Consider the following 25744-nt stretch of genomic DNA (forward strand, 5'->3'; position numbering starts at 1 on the left):
AGCACCTTGCCCTTCCTCTTAGAGTGAAGGGCAAGACTCGCAGAAGTAAGGAGCCCTGGATGACTCGGGATATTGAGGCCCTGGTCAAGAAGAAGAAGGAGGCACATGATTTGCATAGGCAACTGGGATCAAGTGAATCCCTTGAAGAGTATAGGGGGTGTCGGAGTAGAGTTAAGAGAGAAATTAGGAGGGCAAAAAGAGGACACGAGATTGTTTTGGCAGATCAGGCAAAGGAGAATCCAAAGAGCTTTTACAAATACATAAAGGGCAAAAGAGTAACAAGGGAGAGAGTACAACCACTTCAGGATCAACAAGATCATCTATGTGCGGATTCACAAGGGATGGGTGAGATCCTAAATGAATATTTCTCATCCATATTTACTGTTGAGAAAAGCATGGATGTTAGGGAACTTGGGGAAATAAATAGTGATGTCTTGAGGAGTATACATATTACAGAGAAAGAGGTGCTGGAAGTCCTAAAGCGCATCAAGGTAGATAAATCCCCGGGACCTGATGAAGCGTATCCCAGGACATTGTGGGAGGCTAGGGAGTAAATTGCAGGTCCCTTAGCCGAGATATTTGATAGTCACGGGCGAGGTGCCTGAAGATTGGAGAATGGCAAATGTTGTGCCTTTGTTTAGAAAGGGCTGCAGGGAAAAACCTGGGAACTACAGGCCAGTGAGCCTCACATCTGTGGTGGGTAAGTTGTTGGAAGGTATTCTGAGAGACAGGATCTATAGGCATTTAGAGACACAAGGACTGATTAGGGACAGTCAGCATGGCTTTGAGAGTGGAAAATCATTTCTCACAAATTTGATTGAATTTTTTGAAGGGATAACCAAGAAGGTAGATGAGGGCAGTGCAGTTGATGTTGTCTACATGGACTTTAGCAAGGCCTTTGACAAAGTATTGCATGGTAGGTTGTTGCATAAAGCTAAATCTCACAGGACCCAGGGTGATACAAAATTAGCTTCTTGACAGAAGCCAGAGGGTGGTTGTAGAGGGTTGTTTTTTAAACTGGAGGCCTATGACCAGCAGTGTGCCTCAGGGATCAGTGCTGGGTCCACTGTCATTTATATTAATGATTTGGATGAGAATATAGGAGACATGGTTAGTAAGTTTTCAGATCATACCAAGATTGGTGGCATAGTGGACAGTGAAGAAAGTTATCTCCGATTGCAACAGGATCTTAATCAATAGGGCCAGTGGGCTGATGAATGGCAGATGGAGTTTAATTTAGATAAATGCGAGGTGATGCATTTTGGTAGATTGAACCAGGGCAGGACTTACTCAGTTAATGGTAGGGCGCTGGGGTGAGTTACAGAACAAAGAGATCTAGGGGTACAGGTTCATAGCTCCTTGAAAGTGGAGTCACAGGCGGACAGAGTGGGGAAGAAGGCATTCGGCATGCTTGGTTTCATCGGTCAGAACATTGAATACAGGAGTTGGGACGTCTTGCTGAAGTTGTACAAGGCATTGGTAAGGCCACACTTGGAATACTGTGTACAGTTCTGGTCATCCTAAAGGATATTATTAAACTAGAAAGAGTGCAGGAAAGATTTACTGGGATGCCACCGGACTTGATGGTTTGAGTTATGAGGAGAGGCTGGATAGACTGGGACTTTTTCTCTGGAGCGTAGAAGGCTGAGGGGTGATCTTATAGAGGTCTATAAAATAATGAGGGGCACAGATCAGCTTGATAGTCAATATCTTTTCCCAAAGGTAGGGGAGTCTAAAACTAGAGGGCATGGGTTTAAGGTGAGAGGGGAGAGATACAAAAGTGTCCAGAGGGGCAATTTTTTCGCACACAGGGTGGTGAGTGTCTGGAACAAGCTGCCAGAGGTAGTAATAGAGGTGGGTACAATTTTGTCTTTTAAAAAGCATTTAGACAGTTACATGTGTAAGGTGGGTATAGAGGGATGTGGGCAATTGGGATTAGCTTAGGGTTTTAAAAAAAAAGGGCGGCATGGACAAGTTGGACCGAAGGGCCTGTTTCCATGTTGTAAACTTCTATGACTCTATGACACCTGGAGGAAACCCACGCAGACACGGTGAGAACTTGTAAACTCCACACAGATAGTGGCCCACACGGGAATCGAACCCGAGTCTCTGGCGCTGTGAGGCAACAGTGCGAACCGCTATACCACCGTGCCATCCTAAGTGAGATCAAATGGTAAAAGGTGCTCAAAGGCTTCAAGCATGCTGAAAGCTATCCAGTTTGCTCAGCACCTGTGTTGAAAAATACAAGAAAATTAATCACTTAAATAATGTCTGCATTTTTCATTAAGACCAAAAAAAAATCTTTTCACTCTCCAGTATGTGTTTGAGAGCACCCATGAGATCTCCACCAGTTCTTAATTCATCTTAGTCTCAGCAACTATACTTTTCACCTATCCATCGCACAACCTTCTAAGTTTCAGGGTATAAACTTTTTTTCCTCCCCCCAGTCTCCATAATCATAATCTTCCCCCATCTCCTACTCCAAACTCTCCATCTCCCCTTTCTCCCTCCAGATCATGCTGAACACTTGGCTTGACACAAGTGCCTTTGTGACTCCCATGCTCGTTGCAAAACAGTATAAAGATTGGCCTTGTCAACACTGGCAAACTCCTGGGAAGGTGGGAGGCAGAAGGGAGGGAAGGGATGGCAGGTGGTTGGGGGAGCAGCGAAGAAAGAGAGAGGAAGAGAACTCCTGAAATTTAGGGGGCAATGCGGTATGTGGAAGGGAGTTGGTCCAGTGGGGTGGTGGGCAAGAAAACTGTTCTGGGGAGGGTGGATGAAAACCGCTCCATGGATTGGGGTGTTTGACTGGTGGTGAGGGAGAAAACCACTGCAAGCAGTGGGTTGGGTCATGGGTCGGCAGGGTTCTGATGCATGAGTTATAGGTTGCAACGAAAAACATGAAACTTGCTTAACAAATGTGAAAGCGTTGTCTGTTTTTTATAAATTTGCTCAATTTTAGGATGTTTAAAACGGTGGAAATTCAGAACTATAGAACAAAAACTCTATGATCATGCAAATATATGAACAAGGAGCAGGTGTATGCCAGTCATCTCTCGAGCTTTTTCCACTAGTTAATAATATCATGACTGATCTGAAACTAACCTCAAATCTTCATCCTGCCTACACCTGATCATTAATTGCACTTCCCTGCATCCCAAGAATCTATCCATCTCTACCTTAAAAGTATTCAAAGACTTTACTTCCACCGCCTTTTCAGGAAGAGAATTCCAAAGACTCTCAACCCTTTAAATAGGCGACCCCTTATTTTTGTACAGTCACCCCCTAAGAGGAGACATTCTCTCAACATCCACTCTGTCAAGATCCTTCAGGATCTTGTATGTTTTAATCAAATTATTTATAGTATCCCAAGTGTTGTTGCTAATTGCAAATATTTGAGTGATGCAGTTGGGGCAATTGATGACATTGATATTAGTTATGTTATTTGCAATGTTAAATTATAGCTAAATTATTGCTTTTGAGCACAATTAATGTCATAATAGTTAAATGATTGCTTTTGAATGCAATTGATGTCAAATGAATACAAATGAATGATGTTGAAAGCAAATTATGTCAATATGTTTGGATGCTGCCAAATTCACATGAAAATCAGAATTGGGTAACGTTATGGTTGTTTCTGGCCAGCATCCTTTCAGTAACTATAAGACGCTTTTTTAATTTGATACATATTCAGTAAGGACATGTAATATTTTTCTTAAAGGCCACACAAAAAGATATAGAGAAGAGACGGCTACTGCTGAACAGCATTACTGAGACAGGCAAGAGTCTGAAGACCATGCTAGGAAAGAGCGACAGTGTTGTGGATGACAAACTTAGCCTATTAAATTGTAATTGGATAGCAGTCACATCACGGGCTGAAGAATGGTTCAACCTTCTACTGGTGAGTAACTTTGAACATCTTATTCTTAGATGCAGTAGTTTTTTTTCTGCAATATATGACCACCTGAACAGCAAAGAATAGTATCAGATTGACGGAATGGAATTCAGATTAATTTGCCACACTTTGTGTTTCACACTGGCGGATGATGGAATATACTTAATTGGAGGTCTGGAGGTCAGATATTTTTCCGTAGTGGTGGGGATGCGGGGGTTGTGATAGCTCAGGAGAGGATTAAGGGAAGATTTACCTATATGTGAATCTTGGGTGTTATTTGGAAAGACTGATTCAATATTTTGGAAGTTTTTAATTAAAATTGAATAAAGAAATATCTTAGTGATTTCAATGTAGAGAATTTTGTAAATATATTGGGGATAATTTACTTTAAATGCCTGGATGGTGAATTATGTGACAGTTTGCTGCTTGTTATTAAAAGTGCCAGAATCTCCTTTCCATTGAAATGAGTGGAAATGATAATTGGGCGGTTTCTGTAATGTGCAGTTGTGTTTAATTGGATATAGGTGATGGACATTAACTAGGGTTTCATTGGACTCCTACAGATTGAGATTGGGGTTTGAATCTAGGATGTGCATGTTTATAATGTATAATCTGTGAACTAATGCTTATTATATGTGTACGGAGATTGGATCTTGTTTTATCCCTCCCATAGGATTTCAGGATTGTATTACTTACCTGTAGTGACCTTTCTCTCTGGTGTAGCATCCAAGACACAAATGAGCTCTATTGTCCTCACTAACTAACCTAAAGTAGAAAAATTACAGCAACTAATACGAAGTTTCAAAACTAGCTCTGATGAAGGGTCATCTAGACTCGAAACGTTGGCTCTATTTTTTCCCCACAGGTGCTGTCAGACCTGCTTAGATTTTCCAGCATTTTCTGTTTTTGTAGCAACTAATACAGTTTGACTTTAGAATTGTTAGACATATTAACAGTTGCTCAATGGGCTGAATAATTATGGAGCACCAGTAAGACACAGAATGTGAGTCCAAAACAACATACAAAGTTGCAAGAATGTCCTGCAATAAAACTTGATTTGGATTAACTTAATTAACAAACTAGTAGGCCTGATTATGACCCATATTCTATATTCTAAATTTATTCCAACAATGGACAGTAAGTAGGCTTGCAACCAGCAATTATCACCCTATATTATTCAGATAAAACTTGACTGGAGATTCATCAAGTCAGTTGTTTTATTGACCTGATTTTAAACTGAGACACCTCTCTCAATGGTAGCCACAATTCCTGGAATTCCTGTTTGTAGCATTCCAACATTACAATTTGATGTCTACCAGCCCTAACCTGAGGTTAATCATCAAACTCCATTTTCACTAATTAAATGATGTACTTTGATACAAATGTGCTAATGTTAGAAGACATTTCATGAGAACCACCCCCTCAGAGCCTGCTGAGCTTTATTTTAACCAGTTCCTGGAAAACCAAGTGCAATTGAAGAATGAGCTGGCATCCCCAATAATATTCCTGGTGAAACTAACTTTTCTTCTAATAAAGCATTCATTAAATGGCATGCAGTGTTTAACCAGAATTTAATGACCCAAATGGTTCATGGGGAATGGATCTTGACCTGCGCAAATTGATGAAGCAGAAAATAAATATGCATATCCTTTTGAAACTTAAGGTATGCCATCCTCAGACCATAAGACATAGGAGCAGAATTGGCCACTCGGCCCATCAAGTCTGCTCCGCCATTCAATCATTGCTGATATTTTTCTCATCCCCATTCTCCTGCCTTTTCCCCATAACCCCTGATCCCCTTATTAATCAAGAACCTATCTATCTCTGTCTTAAAGACACTCAATGACCTGGCCTCCACAGCCTTCTGCGGCAAAGAGTTCCACAGATTCACCACTCTCTGGCTGAAGAAATTCCTCCTCCTCTCTGTTTTAAAGGATCGTCCCTTTAGCCTGAGGTTGTGCCCTCTGGTTCTAGTTTTTCCTACTGGTGGAAACATCTTCTCTATGTCCACTCAGGAGTGTGTTAATATATTTATAGAAGGTTCCAAACACACACGAGTTTCAAAACCATTGGTATAGGTTATCGGTAGAATTTTCGGTTCTCTAGTCTTGACTAAAATCTCCTCTCCGAAGGTTTCTCAAGTGTCACATATTCTGCATTTGAAAGATAGTTCTCAGACCTGTTGCAAAGTCATTGAATTTCTGTTCCCTCGCTGTTCATAAGTTATTCCTCTGGTCATAAGTTAATACATCACCATCTGAACATAAGAATTAGGAGCAGGGGTAGGTACTTGGCTCCTCAAGCCTGTTCTGCCATTAAGTTCATAGCTGATCAGACTGCAGCCTTAACCCCTGATAACCTTCCACCCCCTTGCTTATCAAAAATCAATCTAGTTCTGCCTTAAAAATGTTCAGACACTGCTTCCACTGCATTCTGAGGAATAGCGTTTCAAAAACACACCAGTATCTGAGAGAAAAATAATCTCGTCATCTCTGTCTAATGAGTGACCCCTTATTTTGAAACAGTGGCCCCTAATTCTAGATTCTCCAACAAGAGGAAACATCCTCTCCACATCACCCTGTCAAGACCTCTCAGGATTTTGCATGTTTCAACCCAAGTCACCTCTTATTCTCTAAACGCCAGCAGATACAATCCTAGCCTGTCCAACTTCTCCTCGTAAGACAATCCGCCATTTCCAGGTATTATTAATCTGGTAAACTTTCTCAACTGCTTTTAATGCATCTACATCCTTCCTTACATAAGAAGACCAGTACTCTAGATGTAGTCTCACCATTGCCCTATACAACTGAAGCATAACCTCCCAACTCTTGTATTCAATTTCACTCACAATAAACAATAACATTCTTTTAGCTTTCCTAATTACTTGCTGTACCTGCTGTGATGAACTCCGAAACTTAGCTTAACAAGTCAGAGACGAGGAGTTCAGGGGCCAGGAAATACAGTTCCCGGCAGCCTTCAGGACTTCGTGCATGTGCCAACTTGGAAATGACCACTTGTGTACAGTTGGTGTCTTTCACATCCGCATGCATATTAGTGGCCAGTTAGTGTTTTAGCATTCTTTAGGCTGGGAACTGGCCCTCTGTGGATGTTTAGAAGAGAAAAAGTGGAACTGTGGAAAATATGTCGGCTGACTAGAAGTACGGTGGAACAGGGAGAAGAACAAGGAGAAAATCCCACACCTTGTGTTTTAGATTCCCTAATCAGTGGAAAAGTTCTGTGTCTACCATTTCAAGCCCCTTCAAAATCTTATAGGTTTCATAGAAACATAGAAAACTACAGCACAAAACAGGCCCTTCGGCCCCTCAAGTTGTGCCGAACATATCCCTACCTTTTAGGCCTACCTATAACCCTCCATCTTATTAAGTCCCATGTACTCATCCAGGAGTCTCTTAAAAGACCCTATTGAGTTTGCCTCCACCACCACTGACGGCAGCCGATTCCACTCGCCCACCACCCTCTGTGTGAAAAACTTCCCCCGAACATTTCCCCTGTACCTACTCCCCAGCACCTTAAAACTGTGTCCTCTCGTAGCAGCCATTTCCACCCTGGGAAAAAGCCTCTGAGAGTCCACCCGATCTCTGCCTCTCAACATCTTTTATACCTCTATCAGGTCTCCTCTCATCCTACGTCTCTCCAAGGAGAAAAGACCAAGCTCCCTCAGCCTATCCTCATAAGGCATGCCACTCAATCCAGGCAACATCCTTGTAAATCGCCTCTGCACCCTTTCAATCTTTTCCACATCCTTCCTGCAATGAGGCGACCAGAACTGAGCACAGTGCTCCAAGTGGGGTCTGACGAGGGTCTTTTATAGCTGCATCATTATCCCCGGACTCCTAAACTCAATCCCTCGATTGATAAAGGCCAGCACACCATACGCCTTCTTAACCACCTCCTCCACCTGCGGGGCCGATTTTAGAGTCCTATGGAACCGGACCCCAAGGTCCTTCTGATCCTCTACAGTACTAAGAGTCTTTCCCTTTATATTGTACTCCTTCATCCCATTTGACCTGCCAAAATGGACCACTATGCATTTATCTGTGTTGAAGTCCACCTGCCACTTGTCCGGCCAGTCTTGCATCCTATCTATGTCCCTCTGTAACTTCTGACATCCCTCCAGACTATCCACAACCCCACCAACCTTCGTGTCGTCGGCAAACTTACCAACCCATCCCTCCACTTCCTCATCCAGGTCATTTATGAAAATGACAAACAGCAAGGGTCCCAGAACAGATCCCTGGGGCACACCACTGGTGACCGATCTCCATTTAGAAAAAGACCCATCTATATACACTCTCTGCCTCCTTTGGGGAAGCCAGTTTTGGATCCACAGGGCAGCAGCCCCTTGGATCCCATGCCCTCTCACTTTTTCTAGAAGCCTTGCATGGGGGATCTTATCGAACGCAGCTATCTGTAATCTCCTTACATATTTGCTCCTCAATTTCCCACTGACTATTTGAGGGCTTGAAGTACAACCCTATCAAAGTGATTTCTCCCTTCTTATTTCTCAGTTCTACCATATAGATCAATGGCTGAACCCTCGGATTTTTCCCCTCTCAGTACTGCCTTGATTTTTTCCCGAATCAAAAGTGCAAGTTCGGAAGTCCTCTCTAACTTCCTGTTCTATCTTTCCTATAGCATCTGTACCCTAGAACATTGAGCTGCCAGTCCTGTCCCTCCCTTAACCATGTTTCAGTAATTGCTATAAGATCCCAGTCCTATAGACCCATCCATGCCCAGAGTTCATCTGCCTTTCCCGTCAGGCCTCTTGCATTGAAATAGATGCAGTTTAATCTGGATTTCTCTTGCTCTCTGCTCTGCTTTTGCCTGATCTGTCTGGTACTAGGATTACTGACACTGCCTTTACTACTTAATGTGCCCTCTTTAACTTCCGTGCTGTCCTCAACTTTCTCTTCTGTCTCCCTACTGCTTTGGGTCCCAGCCCCCTGCCAAACTGGTTTAAACCATCCCGAATGGCTCTAACAAATCTCCCTGCCAGGATATTAGCCCCCTCCAGTTCAGGTGCAACCCGTCCCTCTTGAACAGGCCACCCCTTCCCCAGAAGAGAATTTTTATCATATCCTGGGAGACATGGTATAAGCTGGTGCTGAGGTTTCACCCAATGGTGTGGAGTGGATTGGAAACGAGATTGCTTCTCATTCTTTCAAACTACAGAAAATGTAGGCTCAATTTACTCGGCCTCTTATCATAGGACATCCTCCTCATCTCAGGGACTAATCGGGTGAACCTTCAGTGTGCTGCCTCCAATGCAAAAACATCTTGGGTGTGGTTCTGGGGTAACTCTTGCTGGGTTTTTTTCCAAAGGATTTTCAAAATGAATCTCCTATGCGCTGAGCACTGCAGAGTGCCCTAGTGAGATTCACGCTGAAAATCAGTGGATGGGGTCTATTCCAGCTGAAGAGGACGGCAGCATAGTGCTGAGCGGGCAACTGCACATGTTCTGATCTGTCAGAGCGGAGATCAGCGTATGCGCAGTAGCCCACATTGCTGACCTCCCAATCGTTGGCCTCCCAGACCTCAGTCCTGGGCCTACTAATGGGATTCAAATTGAAATTTTAATACTTAAATCAGCTCTGGCGTGGAGCTGACGACTCCAGAAAACATGGAGTCGGAGACATGCAGAGGTCGTGGCACCCAGCGGGGAGCCCACTAAACGGCCTTCGCTGATGTCTCCTAGATCCTAGATCTAAAATAGCATGTTCGCTAGACGTTTCCTCAATTGTTGCTCTCGAAAACTATGCCTAACACACTCCAGAAACTCAACCTCCACAGCATTACTGCTCATTAGATTTACCCAGTCTATATACAGATTGAAGTCAACCATGATTGCATATTACTCATGCTAGATGCTTATCTAATATCCTGATTATTCCATGCCCCACGGTAAGGTTTAGAGTTTGGAGGTATAAAACTCTTCTCATTTAAAACAAGCTCTGAGAGACGATTTTTAATTTTTCTAACACTAGTGTCCTCAGTTGTGCCAGTTCTACAAGATACAAATAACTAGCATTTATGAATCAAGCAGAATTTATTCAGCAAGATTTCACATATATTCAACAACAATCAATGAAGACAACATAGAAGTTTCTCATTTCTCAAGTTTGCAGGAAGTTTTGGTGTTGTCAGTACAGATGATGTCCCGCTCTTGTCTCTGTCTTTGGAGTGATGTTGAACTTTCTCGAAGAGCCATACCCTAAATACTATGGTAACACTGTGCCAATGAGAATTATGATTCCTCCTTCCTTTTTTGGAGATGGTCCAGAGTCACCCATCCTATTGGCCTACAGGACACAATTCACCTCATGTCACCTCACCTTTGTAATAACCCCTGCTTTATAGGTCATAAATTCTAGAAGTTTACATTCCATCACAAACAAATGCACATCTCCTTCCAGCTACAGAGAAACCATAAACAAAGTCACATTCTTTTGTCACTATATCTTAACCCAAACCCCACACTGAAGCTAGTAAAGTCAACAGTTAAGACAATTTCTTATCATAATATCGGAGAATAAAGGCTTCCCCTCTCTGGTACGGATCCATCAAGTATCGTCCTAAGTTCACACTGTTTTTGCCATACCTTCAAACTGACTTTAAAACAGATTGTATTTGTATTTTGATTGTACTAATCCCATGGAATCAAAGGGAGTGGGTGGGAAAATGGAGTTGAAGCCCAAGATCATATGTTTTTTATTCGGCATCGCTGGCTGGCCAGCATTTATTGCCCATTCATAGTTGCCCTTGTACTGAATGGCTTGCTAGGCCATTTCAGAGGGCAGTTGAGAGTCAACCACATTGCTGTAGCTCTGGTAAGGACGGCAGATATCCTTCCTAAAAGGACATTAGTGAACCACTTAGGATTTAACGACAATTGACAGTAGTTTCATCATGATCATCAGTAGATTCTTAATTCCAGATATTTTTTATTGAATTCAAATTCCACCATCTGTTGTGGCAGGATTCAAACCCAGGGCCCCAGAACATTAATTGTACTAATTGTATTTTGACCATTAAGGCAACTTCAGCTCAACTCAAATTAGCCCCATCATAAAACAATAAAACAAGTTTGTTTCTTCACGAACATCTGCTCTCCCTGTTTCCCCAGCCGTCTTGACTGTTAATTGCCCAATAAGTCAGAACTAAACCACTTAATTTTAAACTGTGCTTACAGGATAAAATCCATAGATAATACAGATTATAAAATTTGGTAGAATTCTCAAAATCTTACACCACACTGCCACCACAGTTTTATTAACTCTTACCGATGTTTGTGTCCCTTGCTGTTTCATTGCTCTACCCAAACAGCTTCCACGTTTTGTTTTTCTGATCTGAGATTCTCCCTTACTAATGTATTGATCCCATCCCTTGTTATCAATGCAGCACCACCTCATTTACCTTTTTTCTTGTCCTTCCTAACTGTCGAATATTCTTGACATGTGAATATCATTAACATCCTCAACATCCCACTCAATGGAATTCTACATGTTTTTCTCAGGAAAGACTCTCACTTAGACCTTAATAATCCTCAACAGATTTGTCTTGAATTGCTTAAGTTAGGGAAAAGACTTCATGTTGTTCTTCGTTCTGCAAGGTGCCTCACCTATTTATTGATCATCTTCTTTCAAATTAACATTGGGAGGAAAATATGTCCATTAGTCATTGAAAGAAAAATTGGAATTGCTGTGATTATTGTCCATTTCACTCACCAATTGACTTGATTGTAGAGTCCTATAAATATCTTTACAGAACACTTGGACAGACAGAAATTATTGGCCAGAAAGATATTCGACAATTAGGACCATTAGCTGTTCATAGTCTTGGAAGCCAGATAAATGGAAGCACGCTGTGTGTAAAGCCCTTGATGTGTGGTGTAATAACCTACAGCCAAATTCCCTGTGGAGGAATTATCATTGTATCTCATTAACAGTCATGCTTTGTAAAATATGTAGCCTATCTAATTATTTTACTCACTTAAAAATGATTGAGTTTTTTAATAATTGATCTTGAATCTGTTCTATTTCCAAATGCTTTGTGCTAATTGATCCCAAGGATTGTAACCAAAATTTTTTGCAGCCCTGAAATAATGTTGTGATGATGGATGTGATATTTTAATAAGAGGGCTGATGTCCATTTAAAATGTAAATTATAAGATGGCATGATAAAATTGGCAAATCACAGAATCAGTGCTCTATGCCAAGGAATGGAGGCAGATTCAGACTCCTAATTCCCCACATGGCAATTCTTCAAACCTGTGAGTGGCTTGTGTAGAAAATTAGAGTCATTGAGCGAGATGGCTAATTTGTGATTTACACTGCAAAATTGATGGAACTGCCGGATACGACCTCCTAAACATAAGTAAACATCACAGATCAGATAATTAGAATAAAATGAAGCTGAAATTTGATTTACTTAGTTGTCGTAAAACAGTGGAACTAGTGAAAAACAATTGGAATTGCGAAATGCAATCCCCAAACAACTGGTTAAAATTCCAGGAAACCATGGAATGAAGAGGGAATGTTCCTCTAGGTCACAGTATATTATGGCTGCCCATGAATATTGGCCACTGTGGTATACTTTAAATGACCGACTCAAGAATATCAACAGAAATCTGTGAGCAGGTCATGTGCCCCTAATTTGAGCCAAAAAGTTGCAAATGAAAGAGGGGAAGGAAAAAATAGACTAAAATTGAGTAATATACAGTTTTTATAAACATACAAAAATGACTTAATCATATTCAATTGTAACATAGGAATACCAGAAGCAAATGGAAAACTTTGACCAGAATGTTGCCCAAATCACAGCTTGGATGTATCGTGCTGAAATCTTATTAGATGAATCTGAGAAACAGAAGGTTGGACAGAAGGAGGAGGTGTTGAAGGTAACAAGCAATAACTTCAAGATTTTGAATTTTGTATTATTTATCTTTTCTAACCAAGGCATTGATATGTCCCCATTCATCTTTGGAACTCTATTTCTGATTGTGAATGTGAGCAGTGATTTAACTCTGGCATCCTTTCAATTTTAAACTATGCTACTTACAACACCTGAACATGTAAAGCTGACTGAAGTGACATTAGGTTATAAATGATTGGTTCTGATAACATGTTCCCACTGTTCTTTATGGTACTATTTAACGAGAAGTATTTGTTTGCTTTCCACTCCTCCCTCAAAAACCAAAACATACTTTTTTCCAGTATCATCCCATGTAAGGCGTTTTGTAACATTCTGATGTCTGCGCTAGTTGGTGATGAAAGCTTATTATTGAGATCTAATCATTCATGAAGGATACTAGAATGATTCATGCTTTAGCATCAAACAGTTAAGGAGCTTATTCAATTTATATTCTAGCCTAGGCAAAAACAGTAGCAAATCTATCGGAATGCTGAGAGATTGTTTCCATGGTTCAGGGAGTTTAAAACATGAGCACAGTCTCAGGATAAAGGACCAATAATTTAGGACTGAGGTACGGAGAAATTACATCACTCCAAGGATTGTGGATCTTTGGAATTCTTTACCCAGAGAGTTGTGGATGTTCCATCATTGAATATATTTAAGGCTGGGATCAACAGTTTTTTGGTCTCCCATGGATTCAAAGGGAGTGGGTGGGAAAATGGAGTTGAAGCCCAAGATCATATGTTTTTTATTCGGCATCGCTGGCTGGCCAGCATTTATTGCCCATTCATAGTTGCCCTTGTACTGAATGGCTTGCTAGGCCATTTCAGAGGGCAGTTGAGAGTCAACCACATTGCTGTAGCTCTGGTAAGGATGGCAGATATCCTTCCTAAAAGGACATTAGTGAACCACTTAGGATTTGACGACAATTGTCAATAGTTTCATCATGATCACCAGTAGATTCTTAATTCCAGATATTTTTTATTGAATTCAAATTCCACCATCTGTTGTGGCAGGATTCAAACCCAGGGCCCCAGAACATTAGCTGAGTTTCTGGATTAATAATCAAGTGATGATACCACTAGGCCATCACCTCCCCACGGGAGAATGGTGGAGTAAGCTTGATTGGCTGTGTGGTGTACTCCTGCTCCTATTTCTTATGTTTTGTGTTCCAAGTATGAACTCATTATTAATAGTTAATTTATTTGGAAAATATAATTGAGAAATTGTCATAGACTAAACACCAAAATATTTTATCAGATATTCAGAATGAAAAAAGTTGTTGTGTTGAATAAATGAAGAAGGATGGCTCAAATATGAAAAGTAGTTATGCCATTGGATTAGTAATCCTCAGACCGGGACTAATGATCGAGAGTCATGAGCTCACAAAGGAGAGGGACATGTTGACTGGTAGTGTCTCAGAGAGATGTGTTGACCCGTTAGAAAAAATCTCAATTACAAGGGAGGAAGTGTTAGGTTTCTTAGGAAACATTAAGACAGACAAATCCCCAGGGCCAGATGGCATCTATCCTAGACTCCTCAGGGAGGCGAGAGATGCAATTGCTGGGCCTCTAACAGAAATCTTTGTCTCTTCACTGGACACAGGTGAGGTCCCAGAGGATTGGAGGATAGCAAATGTGGTCCCGTTATTTAAGAAGGGTAGCAAGGATAACCCGGGTAATTATAAGCCGGTGAGCGTGACGCCCGTGGTAGGGAAGTTGTTGGAGAAGATTCTTAGAGATAGGATATATGCGCATTTTGAACTGAATAATCTCATTAGCAATAGACAGCATGGTTTTGTACGAGGGAGGTCATGCCTCACAAATTTGGTTGAGTTTTTTGAGGAGGTGACAAAAACGATTGACGAGGGAAGGGCCGTGGATGTCGTCTATATGGATTTTAGTAAAGCATTTGACAAGGTCCCTCACGGCAGGCTGGTGCAAAAGGTTAAATCTCACGGGATAAAAGGTGAGCTAGCTAGATGGGTGGAGAACTGGCTTAAGCATAGAAGACAGAGGGTAGCAGTGGAGGGGTCTTTTTCCGGTTGGAGGACTGTGACTAGTGGTGTTCCGCAGGGCTCTGTACTGGGACCTCTGCTGTTTGTAATATATATAAATGATTTGGTGGAACATGTAACTGGTGTGATCAGTAAGTTTGCGGACGACACGAAGATTGCTGGAGTTGTGGATAGTGATGAACATTATCAGAGAATACAGCAGCATATAGATAGGCTGGAACATTGGGCGGAGAAATGGCAGATGGAATTTAATCCAGATAAATGCGAAGTGATGCATTTCGGTAGATCTAACGTAAGGGGGAGCTATACAATAAATGGCAGAACCATCAGGAGTATAGACACACAGAGGGACCTGGGTGTACAAGTCCACAGATCCTTAAAGGTGGCAGCACAGGTGGAGAGGGTGGTAAAGAAGGCATATGGCATGCTTGCCTTTATTGGACGGGGCATAGAATATAAAAGTTGGCATATGATGTTGCAGCTGTATAGAACGATGGTTAGGCCACATTTGGAATACTGCGTCCAGTTCTGGTTGCCACACTACCAGAAGGACGTGGAGGCTTTGGAGAGAGTACATAGAAGGTTTACCAGGATGTTGCCTGGTATGGAGGGTCTTAGCTATGAGGAGAGATTGGGTAAACTGGAGTTGTTCTCCCTGGAAAGACGGAGGATGAGGGGCGACCTATTAGAGCTGTATAAAATTATGAAGGGCATAGATAGAGTGAACAGTGGGAAGCTTTTTCCCAGGTCGGAGGTGATGAACACAAGGGGTCACGGGTTCAAGGTGAGGGGGGCAAGGTTCAACACAGATGTCAGAGGGACATATTTTACACAGAGGGTGGTGGGGGCCTGGAATGCACTGCCAAGCAAGGTGATTGAGGCGGAGACGCTGGGATCGTTCAAGACTTATCTCGGTAACCACATGAACAGACTGGGAATAGAGGGATACAAAAGAATGGTCTAGTGGGCACATGAGCGGCGCAGGCTTGGAAGGCCGAAGGGCCTGTTCCTGTGCTGTATTGTTCTTTGTCCAAATTCTAGCACAATTATTTCAGTCAATCTGCAATAAAAAGTTAACATCAGTAATGGTGATCATGAAACTGCCAGAATGTTGTAAGATCCCACTGGGTTACTAAATACATAAGTGAAGGGAAACCTGTCAACTTTACCTGATCTGTGCCTATATATGATTGTAGACACACAACAATATAGTTGACTCTCAACTCCTTTGAAATAGCTTAACAAAACATACAGTTGTATCAAAGCTGCTATAAATGGACAGCAGTGTTCAAAAATGAAGCTCACCATCTCCTTCTCAAGGTTAATGATAGAAGGGCAAAAAATGCTGGCCTTGACTTGATACCCGCATCCCCTGATTTTTTAAAAATGTGTAACTTCCTAATTTATAAAGGTAATATAAATCTTGGCAAGATGTCCATTAGGAAGAAAAGCAAACTAGCTTAAAAAAGATATATTGCAGCAGTTTTTACATCAATTTTCCTTTATTAAATTATTTTAAACCTTTGGAATTTCAGTGGAATGTTGTATGCAGCTGAGAAGGCTAAAATATTCTGAATACATTCTGGCAGCTAGCATCACAGAAGCCCAATTTTGGCATTGATTTTTGTTTGCACCTCCTGGATGGATCTCCTGAACCATTGAAATCAATTGAATGAAAATTGGGTGCCTCTGCCAGGTGGTGATGACAGATTCATCTCTGTTACTGGTGCAAACTCAGCAACATGTTCTGTTGAGTCAGTCTCCCATTATGCTGGTTTCACACTGGCTGCAGTAGATCTGACCAATGACAAGTGTTGTCATCCTTATTTCTAATCTTTCTCATTTGCTGGTGGTTCTTTGCTGAATCCAACAAGCAGAACTTTATACACAGATGATTGCTGCATTTCTCTGGCTGGAATGCTGTGCAGAATCGGCTGTAAAACATGATTCTTTTGACATTTTGCTGAACAGATATTTGTCTCAATCTGAACGACAGCAGGATCATTCTTTCTTTATCAACCTTAATTTATCAACCGCAGATTGGAAAACAGCAAATGTGATGCCACTGTTTAAAAAAGGAGGTAGACAAAAGGCAGGTAACTATAGGCCGGTTAGCTTAACTTTTGTAGTAGGGAAAATGCTTGAATCTATCATCAAGGAAGAAATAGCGAGACATCTGGATATAAATTGTCCCATTGGTAAGATACAGCATGGGTTCATGAAGGGCAGGTTATGCTTAACTAATTTGGTGGAATTCTTTGAGAACATTAAACGTGCAGTGGACAATGGGGAACCTGTGGATGTGGTGTATCTGGAGTTCCAGAAGGCATTTGACAAGGTGCTGCACCAAAGACTGCTACATAAGATAAAGGTGCACAGTGTTATGGGTAATGTATTAGCATGGATAGTGGATTGGTTAAATAACAGAAAGCAAAGAGTGGGGGGTAAATGGGTGTTATTCTGGTTGGTGATCAGTGACTAGTGGTGTGCCTCGGATCAGTGTTGGGACCGCAATTGTTTACGATTTACATAGATGATTTGGAGTTGGGAACCAAGTGTAGTGTGTCAAAATTCGCAGATGACACTAAGATGGGTGGAAGAGCAAAGTGTGCAGAGGACGCTGAAAGTCTGCAAAGGGATATAAATAATCTAAGTGAATGGGCGAGGGTCTGGCAGATGGAGTACAATGTTGGTAAATGTGAGGTCATCCATTTTGGTAGGAATAACAGCAAAATGGACTATTATTTAAATGCTAAAATATTGCAGCATGCTGCTGTGCAGAGGGACCTGGGTGTCCTTGTGCAGGAATCTCAAGGAGTTGGTTTGCAGGTGCAGCAGGTAATTAAGAAGGCAAATGGAATTTTGTCCTTCATTGCTAGAGGGATGGAGTTTAAAAACAGCGAGATTAAGTTGCAGCTGTATAAGGTGCTGGTGAGGCCACACCTGGAGTACTGTGCACAGTTTTGGTCTCCTTACTTGAGAAAGGATATACTGGCACTGGAGGGGGTGCAGAGGAGATTCGCTAGATTGATTCTGGAGTTGAGAGGGTTGGCTCATGAGGAGAGACTGAGTAGACTGGGGCTATACTCATTGGAATTCAGAAGAATGAGGGGAGATCTTATAGAAACATATAAGATTATGAAGGGAATAGATAAGATAGAAGCAGGGAAGTTGTTTTCACTGGCAGGTGAAACTAGAACTAGGGGGCATAGCCTCAAAATAAGGGGAAGCAGATTTAGGACTGAGTTGAGGAGGAACTTCTCCACACAAAGGGTTGTGAATCTGTGGAATTCCCTGCCATGTGAAGCAGTTGAGGCTACCTCATTGAATGTTTTTAAGGCAAGGATAGATACATTTTTGAACAGTAAGGGAATTAAGGGTTATGGTGAGAGGGCAGGTAAGTGAGCTGAGTCCACAAAAAGATCAGCCATGGTCTTATTGAATGGCGGAGCAGGCTTGAGGAGCCAGATGGCCTACTCCTGCTCCTAGTTTTTATGTTCTTATGTTCTTATGTTTATTCTAAAGTTGGACAAAGTGTTAATATGAATAATCTAACCTATCTCCGACTTAGTAATATTATGCAGAATTTTTTTCCCTTTTTCTCTCCATCTTCTCTCCTTTCTCTGTCTTTAAAATGCTTGTTCCTGTTTTGTGTATTTATTTCTATCCCCAATTTTAAGCTATGTATATCTTGCTCATTGGCTGCAGCGTCTGAAGTCGGAACTCAATGATATGAGACTAAAGGTGGATGCAATGCGTGACCAGGCCCTGGAGCTGATGACAAACCGTGGCGATCACTGCAGGGAGGTGGTGGAACCTAAGCTATCAGAGCTCAATCAGAGGTTTGATGCCATATCACACAGAATAAAAACTGGGAAGGTAGGTAGATCTGTCCATAGAGCAGATCAAATGCATTTTCATATCAGATAGCTGAGTCTGAAATTGTTCTTTGAATACTAAATCTTAACATGACTCTTAAAATGATCTTCATGCAACAACAAAATAATCCTCTATTGAGCGTACCCTCGCTAATTTGCTAAACTTGACAAATTTAACTGCAGATAATTTTGTACCATGTAAAAATGTGTTCCGAATTATGCTGTGGGAACTTAGCATAATGAGTTAATCAGAAATTCCTTTCACTGTTTACCATATCAATCCATTTATATTAAACACCCTCCACTTAAACAGAGGGGAGACATTTTCAAATAGATGAGTCAAATATTCATATGACAATATCGCAGTCTAATTTGGGAGCTTTAGTCATCCCGTATTGTCGCATAGTCTAATATTTTTAAATTAACTATAAACACAAATAGCAATTTTAGACTAGCCTGTACTTGATTACACCTCCTCATAAGCCCACATTCATTGCATCACTGCTGAAATATTTCCTGTTAACCTATGCATGATAAATGTTTGTCAAATCCTCAGCAATTTCATTAACCCATGCATGGTGTGGACAAGCAGCTCAAAAATAATTCTTGTGATTATTTCACTGGAATCGTCTTAAATTTAGCATGGTGTTTGAGGATTTCCATTTGGGACATAAACATTCAGGTTACGAGGGCTGAAACTTCTTCACATAATTCTCATTGGTATTGGAGTTGAATATTCAGCCCTATTTCTCACTGTTGTGCAGAAATGCAATTGCCAATCTCAGGTGTATGTTTTCATTAATGCCACATGGTCATTGCAACATTTATAAGTACTTGCACTCAGTTTTGTATCTAATATTTTCTTAAACTGTCATTCTCAGCCACTAACCATTTTTTTCCACTCGATGTACTTAACAATCACAAAACAAAATAAAATCTGAACATTTTTTTATCATGCAGCCAATGTGTGAATTTGTTAAGAGTTGGCATTTTGATTCAAATGACAACAGTTTTTATTTCTAAAAGATAAACCGTCTTTAAAAAATGTATACACTCTTTATGATTTGCCACAGTATTTGCTGCCGCATGTTCACCATTATTTATTGGAAATTATTTGTTGAGAAATCAATTTGAGGACCCAAGCGCCACAATGCGTGATGAAAATGAGGTGAAAAAGAGTAGGAGTGAAAATAGGCCACAGGGAGGGAAAGCTGAAAGAAAGATTCATACTTGTATTGTATCTGAACACATCACTAAACCCTTCACATACAATGAAGTGCTTTAAAGTGTGGTGACTATTGTACAGAAAAAAATCACTCAGTTCTGTAAAAAACAGAATTCCACAAACAATCGTGAGTTGAAAATCCGTTATTAATGGTTCTAGCCAATGAAGGATCAGTGGAGTATGAACACCAACATCGTCCAGTTGGTCCAACTGGCCTGTGTTTGTGCTTTAGGCTCTTAGTTTTATATAGTTCATAAGATGGGCAGACATCCTCAGCACGTTCAAGAGGCTGAATTGTCTACTTGTGCTCCTCATTTTTATGTTCATATATTTCTTAGGTGGTAGTGGGTGTGGTGGGGATGGAATCCTCCATGGTGGCCTGATATTTGGCTCAATATTGCTCATTGTTCTGGTGCCATTGGGGGGCCAAATTGTCATCTGATGTGCATGCACACTCTTCTGCTGCAAATTGTGCTGGATGTCTTGTTGGTAAAGGTGGGAGCATATGTGCAACTAATGCCATAGAGGTTTACAGCATGGAAACAGGCCCTTCAGCCCAACATGTCCATTCCACCCAGTTTTTACCATTACGCTAGTCCCAATTGTTCATGTTTGGCCCATATCCCTCTATACCAATCTTACCCATGTAACTGTCTAATGCTTTTCAAAAGACAAAATTGTACCCGCCTCTACTACTACTTCTGCAGCTCATTCCAGACACTCACCATCCTCTGTGAAAAAATTGCCCCTCTGGACCCTTTTATATCTCTCCCCTCTCACTTTAAACCTATGCCCTCTAGTTTTAGACTTCCCTACCTTTGGGAAAAGATGCTGACTATCTACCTAATTTATGCCCCTCATTATTTTATAGAACTCTATAAGATCACCCCTAAGTCTTTTCTGCTCCAGGGAAAAAAGTCCCACTCTATCCAGCCTCTCCTTATAATTCAAACCATCAAGTCCTGGTAGCGTCCTAGTAAATATTTTCGCCACTCTTTCTAATTTAATCATATCCTTTCTATAATAGGGTAACCAGAACTGCACACAGTATTCCAAGTGTCTTGTATAACTTCAACAAGACATCCCAACTCCTGTATTCAATGTTCTGATTAATGAAACCAAGCATGCCAAATGCTTTCTTCATCACCCTGTCCACCTGTGACTCCATTTTCAAGTAGCTATAAACCTTTACTCCAAGATCTTTGTTCTATAACTCTCCCCAACACCCTACGATTAACTGAGTAAGTCCTGCCCTGTTCAATCTACCAAAATGCATCACCTCGCATTTATCTAATTAAACTCCATCTGCCATTCCTCAGCCCATTGGCCTAGTTGATCAAGATCCTGTTGCAGTCCTAGATAACCTTCACTGTCCACTAAGCACCAATCTTGGTGTCATCTGCAAACTTACTAACTATGCCTCCCAAATTCTCATCCAAATTATTCATATAAATGACAAATAACAGTGGACCCAGCACTGATCCCTGAGGCACACCATTGGTCAATGGCCTCCAGTTTGAAAAACAACCCTCTACAACCACCCTTGGTCTTCTGTCATCAAGCCAATTTTGTATTCAATTGGCTACCTCATCATGGATCCCGTGAGATTTAACCTTGTGCAACAACCTACCATGTGGCACCTTGTCAAAGTCCATGTAGACAACATCGACTGCATGCCCTCATCTACAATCTTGGCTCCCCCTTCCAAAAACTGAATCAAATTTGTGAGGCATGACTTTCCACTCACAAAGTCATGCTGACTGTCCCTAATCAGTCCTTGCCTCTCTAAATGCCTGTAGATCTTGTCTCTAAGGATACTTTCTGACAACTTAGCCACTGCAGACGTTAAGCTCACTGGCCTGTAGTTCCCAGTCTTTTCCCTGCAGCCCTTCTTAAACAAAGGCACATCATTTGCTACCCTTCAATCTTCAGGCACCTCACCTATGGCTGTCGATGATTCAATTATCTCTGCCAGGGGACTTACAATTTCCTCCCTAGCCTCCCACAACGTCCTGGTATATACTTCATCAGGTCCCGGGGATTTATCTACCTTAATGCGCTTTAAGACTTCCAGCACCACCTTCTCTGTAATATGTACACTCCTCAAGCCATCACTATTTATTTCCCCAAGCTCCCTTACATCCATTGCCTTTCTCAACAGTAAATACTGATGAAAAATATTCATTTAGATCTCACCCATCTCTTGTGGATCTGCACATAGATTATCTTGTTGAATAGAGTATAACAGATGTTAATCAGGCTGCAATGCTGATTTAATGTTGGTGCTAGATCTGACAACTCTTAACCTAATGTGCCTGACCATGTGTAAATAGCAAGAAAAATCTCTTCCCCCATGCCGCCTCCACCCTCCTCCCAACAACTGCCCCAGTAGCTATTTAATGGGATCATCGATTAATTACAAGTTAGTTGCTGATTGATTTCTTCTGGATGTTAGTGCAATTCTACAGATGATTGGTACTTTCTATAATTGATTAGGCTATCAACGGTCAACATAGAATGGTGTGGTAAGTGTTGAATGACATTTTGATGACTTCAAGACTTCTTTACAAATCAGTTGCTCGGTATATTCATGCACTAATAGACCTTCCCTTGGAATGCAATATGACTAGGAGAGTAAGCAAAGACCACACAGAATAGAATAAGGTGCAAGAAGAGGAAGCAGCAGCCAGCTAACACAGCCCTTTTCTGCCTGGGCTGTCCATGAAAAAAATACTTTGAGTGAGAAACCCATTAGTACAAACCCAATTTTCCATTCACCAACATTCCCACTGCTTGACTGGGTTTTTCTGGTCCTGTTGTGGTGAGACCTGCCATGGGAGTTTTGGCGGCCCAACCAAAACCCCTTTGATTTTTGGTGGCACCAGAAAATCCTGCCTCTTATCTTTCCTCTGTCACTGACCAACACATTAGCTGGTGTAGTGTGTGCAGTTCTGGAATCCACTTTATAGGAGAGATGTGATAACACTGGAAAGGGTGCAGAGGGGATTTACCAGGATGCTGCCTGGGCTGGAGAGTTTTAGTTGGGAAGAGAGATAGGATAAACTGGGGTTGTTTTCCTTGGAGCAGAGGAGACTGAAGGGGGACATGATTGAATGTATAAAATTATGAGGGGCATAGATAGAGTAGACAGGAAGAAACTTTTCTCCTTGGTGGAGGGATCAATGATTCGGGGCATAGATTTAAGGTAAAGGGCAGGAGGTTCAGAGGGCATGTGAGAAAATAACTTTTTCATACAAAGGGTGGTGGGAGTCTGGAACTCACTGCCTGAAAGGGTGATGGAGCCAGAGACCCTCATAACATTACTTGTGATACCAAGGCTATGAACCAGGGGATGACTATTTTTGACTGGCGCAGATGCGATGGGCCTAAGGACCTTTTATGTGTTGAAGACCTCTAGGACTCTATGACGTTGTCATTTTGGACACAATACAAAAAAATAAGCTACAGAATCAGCAAGCAAAAAATGTTTAAGTAGATTCGTGGCATAGTGTTTCTTTTCTCTGTGCCTTTGTCAAGCTTGCTGCTCCTGCACAGTAGCTGCTAAAAGACAGCTAACTTTCAGTGGAGGAGAAGGCAGAAGTTCTCGCAGGACAATATCAAGCTACAGTAGACTTAGAAGATCTGGATGTCGACTGTACCACCTCAGTATGGATGGTAGCCTTTAGTTTGACTGATTGGCAGTTAATAGCAAAGTTGCTTGAAGAGTGGTAGTCATGGTAGCATGAATGTTGTCATCTTGAAAGGGGATACCAGATTAGTATTCCATGCAGTCACTGCCACTTGCCTTGAGCAGTGCCTCAGAAATCCTAGTAATCTATTAGAAGATATTGCTGGACCACTATGGCACCCTTTGAACATTGTCTTCCACATTCATGATTGGAGCAAGTTGACCTTCAGCCTCAGCTTCCATTGACCCTCGACAATAGTCCTGCCTCCACTGCTCTCTGGGGAAAAGAGTTCCACAGCCTGATTATCCTCACAGTAAAAACTTTTCACCTTGGTCTTAAAAGGGAGATCCATAATTTTTAAGTTCTCATCTCTTCCTCAAATGGAAACATCCTCCCAGTATTCACCCTGTCAAGTGCTCTGAGGATCTTGTGTTTCAATAAATTTCTGAAAGATTCTCTTTCATTTTAAATTCCAATGGGTATCGGCCCAACCTGCTCAACCTTTCCTCATTAAACAAACCCTTCATCCTAGGAATCAGTCAAGTGAGGCTTCTCCGAGCTGCTTTGAATGCAGTTATGTTCTTTGTTAAGTAAGGAAATAGTACACAGTAATCCAGATGCAGTCTCCCCAAAGCCCTGTAAAGCTGTAGCTACACTTCCCTATGTTTATACTCAATTCTCCTTTTAATAAATGCCAACATTCCCTGTGTCCACTGGGAGTTGAGATGTCAGCCATTAGATGCTGCATCATGCTGAATTGCACATGGATTTGATGGATTTGGCCACCCATTCGATACTCGAAAGGATGGGTTGCAAACTTTGTGCAAAACTGTGCACCAAGTTGATACTGAGCTCCACCTTGCTCCTTGACGTTGATCGTAGGTTTTCTGGCTGACTCCCTGGATGTACCAAGCATTTCATTGTGTGTATCTATAAGCTGTCTTCTGCAGTTTATGCCATTGCAACCCTCATCTGAGTCTTCTGCAGCTGAACTCATGCAACTTTAACTATCGACGAACTGACATATGCGATATCCTTGCCTCCTACCCTCGCTGCAGGCCAACTTTACTCCTTATCCCAGCACGTGTTGTGCCCGCTTCAATGCTGTCCTCTAATTTAAAGGCAACCTGATCTGGTGGTTAAGACTAAAATCAAGTGACAGTTTCATTATCAGTGGCTCTACTGTCCTTCCATTGCCTGATCAGTTTGAAGTTCTTGGCTATCTGAAAGGAGACAGACACAAGAGTAAAGTTATGGTGAGGGGAGGGTTGGAGGGATGGAAATAAGAGGCATATGCATATTCTACCTTCAGCTTGTAAATCTGAAGATATTGTGGGATGAGGAGGAAGTGGGATGCGAGAGAGAGGATTAGGTATTACGATACAGTTGCCTTACGTTCATTTAGCCCTGAGCTCAATAATCCTCATTCCAATGTTGGCCTTCACTGCCTCCTGAAGTGGGTTAGGACATGCACGTGCGTCTGTCCCCTTCTGGGTAGCTACTGTTACATTCAGTTGTGCATCACCCTGTCCTGCAAGAGAGAGGGAAGTATGTCAGTGAGTGTCGTGCAATCTGTTTGGGTGATCTCGTTGTCATGTTGAATAGCTGCCAGTGTGTGTGCTGTGCAACATGGGTGTAAGGCATGCAGGAGTGCTAAGAGTGTGAGGATGAAGTGAAGCTCGGAATGCTGTTTCTGGTGCATGATTGCTAAAGGTTGTTGGCAGGTGAATGTTGGGGTTGTGATTAATTGGTGGTGCAGTTCTTGGAATATGGCATTTGACAATGCATTCACTGACCTTGACCACTTGTGAGAGGTCACTGAATTTCTTGTGGCACTACATCCAGGCCATGGGATCTTGACTCCTGACAAACTGCTACTATTTTCCTTTGTGTGTGTGACTGGATAACCTCCTGGAACCCTATGGATACAGAATATCTCCCCTACTTTTCACTTCCACCATCAATGCCTACAGTGCAGTGTCTAAGAACCTTGGACCAATGTTGTCCCATTTTTCACAGTTTCAGATTTACTTCCTGCATGACTGGCATCACCTGTTTAAGACACAATGCACCATCCCTTTGAGAGATGCAGGCTAGCTTTAAGATTTG

At 41.7% G+C, this 25744-nt stretch overlaps 1 protein-coding gene across 13 annotated transcripts in view; it reads left to right on the top strand.

The window, feature by feature from the left end:
- Nucleotides 1-25744, top strand: part of LOC144506416 (dystrophin-like) — a 1861003-nt gene that overhangs the window by 966009 nt on the left and 869250 nt on the right. For all 13 annotated transcript variants that reach the window (XM_078232507.1, XM_078232503.1, XM_078232508.1 and 10 more), the window contains 3 exons: nucleotides 3722-3901; nucleotides 12684-12812; nucleotides 18552-18722. In XM_078232507.1, the coding sequence (XP_078088633.1) occupies nucleotides 3722-3901; nucleotides 12684-12812; nucleotides 18552-18722 (480 nt within the window). The remainder of the gene's footprint in view (nucleotides 1-3721; nucleotides 3902-12683; nucleotides 12813-18551; nucleotides 18723-25744) is intronic.

This window comes from Mustelus asterias, chromosome 17 (genome assembly GCF_964213995.1).
Source record: "Mustelus asterias chromosome 17, sMusAst1.hap1.1, whole genome shotgun sequence".
Lineage (NCBI taxonomy): Eukaryota > Metazoa > Chordata > Chondrichthyes > Carcharhiniformes > Triakidae > Mustelus > Mustelus asterias.